Source organism: Egretta garzetta, unplaced genomic scaffold (assembly GCF_000687185.1).
Source record: "Egretta garzetta isolate BGI_Z169 unplaced genomic scaffold, ASM68718v1 scaffold589, whole genome shotgun sequence".
Taxonomy (NCBI): domain Eukaryota; kingdom Metazoa; phylum Chordata; class Aves; order Pelecaniformes; family Ardeidae; genus Egretta; species Egretta garzetta.
The window spans coordinates 56,029-66,609 of record NW_009266282.1 but is presented as its reverse complement, the minus strand read 5'-3'; the positions used below and the strand labels follow the sequence as shown (position 1 = coordinate 66,609).

Genomic DNA, 10,581 nt, shown 5'->3' with positions numbered 1-10,581 from the left:
TGATGATGACCCATGGACAGCAGGGTGCACTGATGGAAGGGCTGGGAGTGACCTCTGTAATGGTCCAGCCTTCAAGCACTCTTGTCCCATCACTGGAAACTCAAGGAAGCAGAATTTCTAACAAACAGGGAAAATATCTGGCAAAGGGGATAGCTGTAAAGCCCAGCTGGTTTCCTCAACAAAAATATGGCACTGGCCCAACTTCAGACGGTCATGGAGACAACGAAAGCCACAGTCTACAAAACCTGGTTGAGACCAGGAGCCAGCGACCACAAGGTCTCTCATTTAGCCTGGTGTCATGCGCCCAAGAAGGAGATGGGGATGTTTAGGGAGGCCTTATGCTCACCAGGGAATGAGAGATATTGCCCCATGGCATGGCCTTGACTGCTGCGGGCTGAGGGACTGAGCAAGTGGGAGCTGGGGCCAGTAGGACCCCCGCCCAGGCTGGTAGCCCCCGCTGCAGGGCTCAGCCTGGGGGACACACGTACCTCTCTGGGAGATGCTCTCCTGCACCTGGGTGCGCAGCTCCGTGAGGAACACGTCCTCGGCTGGCTCCAGCGCCGGGTCATTGAAGAAAATCTGAGAGAGAGGAAAATCTCTGAGAACAGCTCCTACTCAGTCACCCTGTGATATCACACCAGGCTTGTGATATCAAAAGGTTCTCCAGAGCACCCAAGTGTGACAACCTCAAAGGGAATCCATCACCTCATCATGGCAGTGGGGGGGTCTGTGGGATGGAGAGAACTCCTCTTGCTCTGCTGTCTGAAGCCCAGGAGTGCAACAGGCCTTGCCCAGAGGCCAGAGGACCTGGCCAGCAGAGCCATGGGCAGCATTCCCTGCCACTGGGTGTCACTGCGCACTCACCGAGTGTTCCCAGCCACCCACCCAGAGGCAACCCAGGTGGAAGGAGCAGCTTCCCAGGCCTGACTGCAGACGCTGGCTTAGCTTCATGGCGTGCAATTCCTATCTGATGCACCTTCAGACCCATTAATTATTTTCTTTTCATGGGCTTTTTCTGAGCAAAATGTGAAGATAAATTCCTGGAGAACCTCTCCTAGCCACTCTTAGCCCTATGTCCAGCTCCAGTGGGAGTTGACCCTCCCTTCCAGGAAGACGCTCTGCAGCCAAAGAGGAACAGTGTGGTCTTAACCAAAAAGGCAAAACAGGCTTAGTGTTTCCAGATGAAACAGCATCACACCCTGTATGACAACAGGGTAGGTTAGGTGCCTCTATCTGAAAACCACATCTGGAGTCAGTTCCTCTTCCCCTGCCTGAGTCACCCACTCTCTCGCTTGCTTTTGATTTTTGTCTTGGAGGAGAAATGAGTGGAATAAAAATTCACCAAACCCCCCAAATCCCCAGCCACACAAGCTGGGGACCAGGTGCTCCAAGTGTTCACAAGTGACATGTTATTAGTTCAAGTCCTGGTGATGTGCTACCAGTAATTACCGAAGCTCTTCCAGCTATTTGCAAGCCACGTGCCAGTTTGCTCATGTAATGGCTTCTCCTTTGCTTCAATAGGTTACCACATTGGCCCCGGGTAGATTAAAAGGCGATATGTGCATCAGTGCCACCCTAAGCTTTGAAGGGGGAGAACTGCCAGAGTAGCAGATGGGGGGTTGATGCTACATGACCGAATACAGCAGTTCTTTGCTCTCCTATCAAATGCCAGGTCTCACTCTGATACCATTTCAGAGAAAAGCTGGCAGGAAATAATTAAAATGGTGTTTAAGGAAGCCCTGCAAAGCCCCTGCAAGGTACAGGAAGGTTTTGGCAAAGCCACTCAGAAAACTCCTGTTTGCTCACAGCATCTAAAGCTGCAGGAGGTGCCAGAGCTCCTGAGCACAGCTGGGTCCAGCAGAGCAGGAAATCTGTGTCCTTACAGGGTAATTCCAAGGTTCACTGTGCTGACCCATGTGATCCTGAAATAGCCTTCCTGGGATCATTGACTCTGGCTGAGTTGTGCTGGATCCGGGAGCTGGGCAAGGAGCAGGCGGGCTGGGGAGCACCGAGACCCAGGGTCAGATCTTCCAAAAGCCCCCAGACTCCACTGACTTTGCACAGCTCTGCCAGCAGCGGGGTTCTGCAAGCCCTTGCAGGGCCACATGAAGGCACGAGAGATGTGGCACCCACCTTCACAGCATAGACCTGGAAGCAGACAGGCTGGGCACCCATGCGGACGTAGTAAGCGATCACATCAGTGATGAACAGATCAGTCACAAGATGTTTGCTTGGAGAAGAAGGCTGGGGAGGCAAATCACATTATGGATCAGCCACAGTCACTTCTCAAAAACATAGCCACAAACCCTCGCGCCTTTCTATATAAATAATGAGCAATGAGCTGTCGCCCAGGGCAGCACCGAGCTGCTCTGCCATAACTAGTCAAAGCAAACAGGAGAAGCAAAGGCTTGCACCCACCTACCGGCCTTTTTTGTAGGCTATCGATGGTGGCTTAAACTGCCAGGAAACGAGAGCGGGGGTATTTCAGCAAATGCCTCATTTACATTTTGTTTCTTAAAATCTGCCATTTCCTGTCCCTTGGCCAAAAAAACCCATCACAGCAAACAGGTCTTGTGGCTGGGGCAGTGTCAGCCACATGCACTTTCCCAGCTGCTGGGCCCAGGGAGGGGTTTGCAGGGAGAAAGCCTCCGTCTGGGTGACCGAGGAGCCCTGCAGGGCAGGGGCGCATCCTCAGGAACAGCAGATGTGTTTGGGGAAGGGGCCAGGCTGGGGAAGAGAGAAGGTTCCCCTCGTACCATAGTGGCCAGCTTGGGAATCACATGGCACAGCGTGTTGATGTTGCTCTCGTACCACGGGTCGGCTCTGCCCAGGTACCCGGCCACCTCACACAGCTCCTCTTGGCCGGTGGCAGCGTGGTCCTGCAGGAGAAACGCACAGCTCAGGGTACGATCAGGGCTCAGAATATCGGGAGCCACAGAGGAGGCAGAGGGAGCTGGGGCCACAGATACCCCGTGAGAAGCTCCCCCATCCCTCTGCCTTCCCTGCTTGGTCCAGAGAATATTGCAAAACATTTCTTGCAGCACTCGTTTAGCAGGTGCTCATTAAGTGAAGAATGAAAATAAGAAATACTGATTTTTATAATGGCATGTCTGTCAGGACTCACAGACAGCTCTGGGCCAGCTTAAAACCTTGTGAGAAGTGTGACTGTTTATCGCTGTCTTGAGGCTGTCAGAGGGGAAGAGATTTGCCCAAGATAAACTGTGAGGTGGTGACTTACAGAATTAAAACTGGGGCTATGACCAGGCAGGCAAAGCCCTCAGCAAGGGGTGACCACTTCCCAAAAGCGTTTGGGAGATGAGAAAGGCATCAGTCCTTTGCCAAAGCTCCCTCAATCCTCCTAAAGTTGAGACACGGCAGCAAAACTGAATACCATTTCTAGCCTGTGAGTTATCACCCGTCGGGGTGGTTGGAGCAACCTGGATATCTCTGGAGCCAATGGAATCCTGGTCAGTCTGCAAACTGAGCCCAGCCGCCCTCTCTTGGCTCCCATCCTCCCTGTGCTAGGAACTAGGCATTAACAGACGTGAATTCCTGTAAACCCCCCTGCTTTTCCTCCAAAAGCACCGTCAGTTGTTGGCAGCCAGCGGCAGCGCCTGGAGCTGCCAAGCCCAGACTCACCACAATGGCCAAGGTGTTTGGCTGCCCCGTCACAACCGGGATGTAGTAGAACTGCAGGTTCAGCCTGGGAGTCAAGAAAACTCGCCGTGTTTCTCGCTTCCTTGAAATGGAAAAATAAATAGCCGAGTCACAAGGAGAAGGTGGAGGAAAATGGGCTCTCAGCCAAGGCTGGGCAGTGCCAGGAGACCGCAGCTGCCCTGCAGTGGGAGCACATGCCCTCCTCGCACGCCTCCTTTGCCCAGCGTAGCAGGATGGGGGTAATGCCCCTGGGTTCCCAAACTGAGCAAGGGGAAATGATGGGGGTAAGGGGCATCCTGCAGACAGGCTCACGCTGGCACCAGTGGTCCCCTCTGTGCTCAGCTCTGCCCCCCAGGCTGCTGCCTGCACCATGACCCAGACCTGCTCCACACTGGTCTCCTGGCCCAGGTGAACCAGCTGGGAAGAGCCAGATGGAAAACAGCTTTTCTTTAGGATTTTTCCTTTCTGCATAGGATAACATCTTAGAATCACAGAATCATAGAATCATGGAATGTTTTGGGTTGGAAGGGACCCCTAGAGGTCATCCAGCCCACCCCCCTGCAGGGAGCAGGGACACCTTCAACCAAATCAGGTTGCTCACAGCCCCCTCCAACCTGGCCTGGACTGTTCCCAGGGATGGGGCCCCCCCCACCTCTCTGGGCAACCCATGCCAGTGTTTCACCACCCTCATTGGAAAGAATTTCTTCCTTATATCCAGTCTAAACCTACCCTGGTTTAGTTTAAAACCATCACCCCTTGTCCCGTCACAGCCGGACCAGCTAAAAAGATTGTCCTCATCTTGCCTCACTTACTGTTCATTTAACCCATTCCATGGACAAAAGGGAAAAACACCCTGTCTGCATCATTTGGGCCAACAGAGCCAAACGATACCATGCAGCCAGTGATGTCAGGATAATTTGGGCAGAAAACACCTGGATCCCATCCTGCCCAGGCAACGCTGGTGCCCAACCCCATCCCCAGCCACCCTGGCTGCTTCAACAGGCTGAAGAGCAAAGCCCCCACTCTGTCCTCCCTTTCCCCACGCCCCCATGGCTGAAGAGGCTGTGGCCACTGGTTACCTCAAAGAGCGGTAGGCTTGGGCCAGGCGCCCCAGGATCCGATCGTCCCCCAGCAGCACAATGCGGGCAGTGTGGAGCCTCTGGAGTGGGGCCGCGGGGGCCGGAGGGATGCCTGGTCTCCTCTGCAGCTTCACTGGGTGTTTCGCCCCGGGACTGTTGCAGCCAGACTGCAGGAAGGCCATGCTCTCCAGTGGCGATGGCTTTTTTTTAATGCCACCCTTCCTCTGGAGCCGGGATTGCTCTGTCTCGGCGCTGCAAGGGGCAAAGAGCTCCTCAGCTACCACGGGCAGATCTCGCTCAATGCCGCTGTCGGTGGAGAGCACAGAGAAGCGGGTCTGCTCGCAGCACTCGCAGTCTGAAATGATGTCCTGGATCTCAAAGTTGTCCAGGTCCTGGCTCAGGCAGTCGGGCTCACAGGTCTGTGACAGTGGGCGGAGGAACAGCACCAATTCCTTCCCTGTTGGCAGAAAGGAGCTTGAGGAGGGAAACACAACCAAACCCACGCTGAGCCCTAGTCCTGCCCCGGCTCCCCTCTTCTCATGCAAACCATAGGGCCAATATCTCCACCAGCAGGTCCAAGAGGAGTCAGTCTTTCAGTCCCATTTCACATTGCACCGTGAAGAGAGCTCAGTATCACTCAAATTGGGTACTTTGGGCGCATCCTGCTGCAGCCTTTCCCACAGGGGTCCCCCCTTCATCTCCTTCATTGCTCTCCCCCCCTAACCCCCTGGTCTGACCCTGACATCCCACAAGAAGGAAGGCTGGTGCAGTCAGCATGGGCATCCACAAGCTTGGCCCTTGGGCAATGGTTATGAAACTCATGGCCCAAGAATCAGGGCTAAACGATGTTTTGCTCAAGGCTTCCCAGCCTCAGGCACTGTCCAAACTTGCCGCAGCCCCCCGGGGCACTCACAGAGTTGGTCGTCTTCTGTCCAGAGGTGAAAGCTGATGTTGGGATTGGGCAGAGGGGTACCCTGCAGCCCTCCCAAAGGAGCATCACCTGGGAGAAACAAGGATGCTTGTAACACACAGGAGCAGACAATTTTCCCGCGCAGATGCTGGGATAGCCTGTGCTGACCTAGGGGTTCTCCCACCCTGATCGCCTTCTGGTCAGACCTGAGGCTGTAATCGCAGACCTCTGCTCTCACAAACTGAGCCATAAGAAGGTACCCACACCATCAGTGAAAGGGAGAAATGAAGATGGGGAAACAGGCACAGGCGAGTCAAGGACCTTGCTTTGCTGCAGAGAGGTTGCAGAATAAATAAAATAATTCTTTGAGCACTGGGCCTCCAACACGTGTGGCCAGACCTCCCTTGGCAATCTCAGCAGAGATGCAAGGGAGCAATCTGACCCCACCATTGCTGGCGATTTTTAACCCATTATGGTTCTGCAGGAAGCAGTGAGACAATTCAAGAGCTCACTGCCACCAAAAGGAGATGGTCCCACTCCTCTCACTGCACCACTGACTGCTCCTCCCTGTATCTTGCAGTGGGACAGTCTCCAGCTCTTTTCGGGGAAGGGATTGGGATACAGGGACCTTCCACCAGAAGAAGTCAGGAAGAGGGAAACATGACCCCCATTTCCCTCTGGTCTACCCCAGATTTGTGTGAGGAGCTGTAATGGATGGGGACATTTGTTACAGTCCACATTGTCCTGATGGCACCAGGCTGGAGCAGAGCATGGCCAGGAATGGAAGGAGATGGCAGTACCACTGCCCACCACATCAGTGCAAGGAGGTTTCGGGGAGTGGTGCACAGTGTTTCCCCAGTCTAGACCATGGCAGGATATACCTTCCACCAGCAGAGTACTAGAGTCTGCCCAACCTCCCCTGGCCGACACCTATGGCACCCTTTGCAAATGACAGAGACACATCTCTGGGCCTCAGGGCAGCTGAATTAGCAGCAGAGATTGCCACGGTCCCTTTCCTCAGGTGACAAATCTTCCTTCCACTGCCCTGTGTGGTTTGCCATCCTGGACATCAGGTCACTGCAAGCAGCCAGGCTGCAGGGACCTGATCCCGGTGATGGACGTGGCTAAAGTGAAGGCTGACGGGAGGAGGGGATGGGCAGATGTAGGGGGGCAGTGGCAAGGACGCGGCAGCAAGGCAGGGGCCTGCCAGCTGGCACGCCTCTCTTAACCCACCACGCATGGGTGGCCAGGAGCTAACCTGCTTGCAAGGAGCTGAGGATGGCACGGTAAATCTTTTCCAGCCTTGCTGCGTGCTGGCCGCGGTCTGCGCTCGCCTCGTTTCCTGCACACTCCACAGCTGCCACCACTTGCCGGAACCAGTGCTCAATATCCCTCGTGGGCATATCCTGTCGCGAGGAGCGGCTGTTAACATCCAGAGGCATGAAAAGGGGAGATGCTCCACGGGCAGGACCGTGGGAAGGGGCAGAAAGAAGGCAAATGAGTCCTGCAAAAATTATTGATTTGCAGCAGAGGGCACAAATGTCCTCCTGTCCCCGGGGAAGGCTGGAAGAGGAGAGATGCTGGCTGCACTGCCTGCTTAAAGCTTTTTTCTGGCTCCCAGCTGCCACGAGCTCGGGCAGGCAGCAGAGCTCATGCGACCCTCGGGATGTGGGGACAGCAGGCACACAAAGATGTCCTTGGGGTGGAAATTGCTGAGAGCCCCTGCAAAGTTGCCTTTCTGACCCAGACATTCATCTTACTGTGTTCCCACAGCTCCTTGAAGGAGGTTTTGGAGAAAACTGCTTGAAACATTTCCCCTGAGATGTTTTTGCAATGACCAGAGGCTCACAGAGGAGCCTGTATTTCAGCTGCGGAGCCCAGATTTGCCGTGCAAAACTAAAGACTCAGACTGAAGATTCAAAATCTCTAGGTCCTGCTATATTCAAATATTTTCTATTTGAAGAGTTTCTTAGTTTAACACCAGCTCTGCCCATAGCCCAGCCTTGCAAGTAACAGTGAGGTTATTGGGAATGGAGACCAGCAGTGAGGAGCTAGAAAAGGGTGGGTGTCCTCACTTGCCAGAAAACCTTTCCCTGTTCCAAGGTGCCCAGCAAGAGCATGACCACTGGAAAACCGTATGTAGTGCTGCAGAAGTGGTGCCAGTTACCTGGAGGCTCCCCTTCAAGCCACTGACGTCGCAGCCCTCGCCCAGGGCCGCCTGCATGGCGTGGATGATCACATAGCACATGCATGCCCGGGGGCTCTGGGAGACCTGGGCTGCCTCTGTGTCGGTGACCAGCGCATTGCAGATGGCTTCGGAGAGCAGCTCCGGATCGGCAAAGATGAAAATCCTGCATGGGGCGGGAGGGTGGGAAAAGAGGGAGATGAGATGAAATTGAGATGAGATGAGATGAGATGAGATGAGATGAGATGAGATGAGATGAGATGAGATGAGATGGTGGGATGGGGTGGGATGAAGTGAGACGGGGTGGGATGGGTGAGGACTCCCTGTTACAGACATCAGGGCTGGCATGAGCAGCTCACATCTCCATTATCCCATGCAGAGAAAAAGGGCTGCTGCTTATATTCCCCTTCTCTGGCCCTCCCTCTCCCTGACGACAGAGGCTTCCTGCCTCCCAGGTCCACAGAAACAAATTGGGACACACAAGAGGAACGTGCTCCTCCCAGCACAAAGCTCATTTTAGCAAGGCACTGGATTGCCACCAAATTGTGTCCCCCAAGACCACGTGCTGCCACATGGTTTATGTACAAATTGTCCGTTCCATCCAACATTAATCCAGAGTGCAGGAAAAAGACAGATTTCACTATGACACTGTAACAGAAGTAAAAATAACAACCCATTAAAAGAGGAGATACTCACTTTTCCTGGTAAGGGTACGGGTCACTTTTAAGACTTTGTTCAGAAATGACCATTCTTTGGTACAACATACCTAGCAAATGCAAGAAGATAAACACGCAGGAGTCAGGGTGTGAGAAATAACACTGGAGCTCACCAGAGCAGCTCGGTGCTGCTCCCAGTTGCAGAGGCTGGCGGGGGGTCTGCCAAGTCAGCAAACACCCATGGCCGGAGAGATGGTGTAGAAGAGCCAAGAATAAGGCCCAGAGTTAAAAATAGTCAAGGACGAAGATAGGCCGTGCTACATAAAAAGAAAACCCCTTCTATTCAGGGACGATTTCCTGCATTTCCCTTCCTTTGTTTAGTGGATTAGGAGCTCAGGAGCGGAGTCGGAAGCAGGAGGAAGAGCCCGACTCAGAGCCTCCGTCCTCAGGGCCACATCGGGGGCAGCATTTGGGTGGACACGAAGAGCACAACGTGGCTCTGAATCAGGAGAGATGTACTTTACCCTTGCCCAGCTCTGGGGTGGGGAAGATACATCCCCCCCGCATTGCTCAGGCACAATCATCTTGCGAACCTCATGGTACTCCGAGAGAAGCCCCGCTGGAGATCCCCATCTCTCCACACTGAATCATTCTTTTACCAGAAGTCAGGTGAGATAAAGGTGGACCTTGGAGCTCCAGACAACGTGGTAATGGGGAAGAGCATTGGGGTGATGGCGATAGATTGAGACTACCAAGAATGGTGCTTTCTCTCTAACTTCCCACCAGGTTTCTCATATTTTAGCTCCACCTCACAAGGTGTTTACCTCTTGCACTGCTTTAAAGGATTGCTTTTAAAGACTCTTACAAAAAAAAAACTTCAACAAGAAGAACTTCAATGAGCAATGCAGAGAAAAAGAAAAAGACAGTTGTCCTCTGGCTTGCTTTCTAAGAGGGACTGTTCTGTGCAGAGACTAATGATGTTTTAGTGTCTGAAACATGAGGCACAGGTTGCGGAGGGAGAGCCCATGCTGGACAGCCTGCAACTCAACCTCAGATGGAGACTTCACTTTGCAAAAAGGAGACCTCCACAAAATTTACTGAGATGCCCAGGCTGGGAGCATGGCCACCCTGTTCCCCATATAGGCAGAGGGTATATGTACACCTGCCTTAGATGGGCTGGACTTGACTCTGGTGGTGCCTACACAGGCAGCAGGAGGACCCCAAGGTTTTCTGCTAGTAACTAAGTCCCAGCAGCCTGAAATCAGGAGAGGGGAACCTCCCATCCAAATGCATCCCCAAGACCCCCAAGCATTCAGCCTGCCCCCTGCAGAAATCCCCGACATGGCTTGCTGCATTAGGCAAAGGCCAGCCCAGTTATGGACACCCCCCAAAACCCCCACTACTGTTGCCTCAAGGACCCAAGCCATTCACCGTGCCACGCACGGGCAGAGTGGAGAAGCTCTCGTACCCGGTGCTGTCCTTTCCATCTTCAGCCTAATGGCATAGTCCAAACCGATGGTGCAGAAAGGCTTCGGCAGGGTGAGCAGCTTCTTGCAGAAATCGTACGCTCTGCCACAGAGCTCGTCAGAGATGCAAGGAGCCTGGGGTGAGAAAGGGGCAGGTAAGGAGATGCCACAGGCGGTGATCCCTGACGGTGCTCTCCCCACAACAGACCCCAGGGTGGGAGGGCACAGACCTACACCAAATTCAATCTGGATTTACATGCAATATATGAAGCAGAACCAGGCCCTACAATCACAGAATCACAGAATGCTTTGGGTTGGAGGGGACCCCTAGAGGTCATCCAGCCCACCCCCCTGCAGGGAGCAGGGATACCTTCAACCAGATCAGGTTGCTCACAGCCCCCCACAACCTGGCCTGGAATGTTCCCAGGGATGGGGCCTCCACCACCTCTCTGGGCAACCCGTGCCAGTGTTTCACCACCCTCATTGGAAAGGATTTCTTCCTTATATCCAGTCTAAACCTACCCTGGTTTAGTTTAAAACCATCACCCCTTGTCCTGTCACAGCTGGCCCTGCTAAAAAGATTGTCCCCACCTTTCCTATGGGCCGCCTTTACGTCCTGAAAGGACGC

General features: G+C 53.7%; 1 protein-coding gene across 1 annotated transcript in view; it reads right to left on the bottom strand.

The window, feature by feature from the left end:
- Nucleotides 1-10,581, bottom strand: part of PIK3R6 (phosphoinositide-3-kinase regulatory subunit 6) — a 31,802-nt gene that overhangs the window by 8,398 nt on the left and 12,823 nt on the right. Inside the window, exons 6-14 of the mRNA XM_035902637.1 lie at nucleotides 9,956-10,088; nucleotides 8,528-8,597; nucleotides 7,814-7,997; nucleotides 6,905-7,052; nucleotides 5,650-5,736; nucleotides 4,737-5,193; nucleotides 3,640-3,739; nucleotides 2,757-2,879; nucleotides 2,134-2,244 (exon numbers count right to left, since the gene is read on the bottom strand). Coding sequence (XP_035758530.1) covers nucleotides 2,134-2,244; nucleotides 2,757-2,879; nucleotides 3,640-3,739; nucleotides 4,737-5,193; nucleotides 5,650-5,736; nucleotides 6,905-7,052; nucleotides 7,814-7,997; nucleotides 8,528-8,597; nucleotides 9,956-10,088 — 1,413 coding nt within the window. The remainder of the gene's footprint in view (nucleotides 1-2,133; nucleotides 2,245-2,756; nucleotides 2,880-3,639; nucleotides 3,740-4,736; nucleotides 5,194-5,649; nucleotides 5,737-6,904; nucleotides 7,053-7,813; nucleotides 7,998-8,527; nucleotides 8,598-9,955; nucleotides 10,089-10,581) is intronic.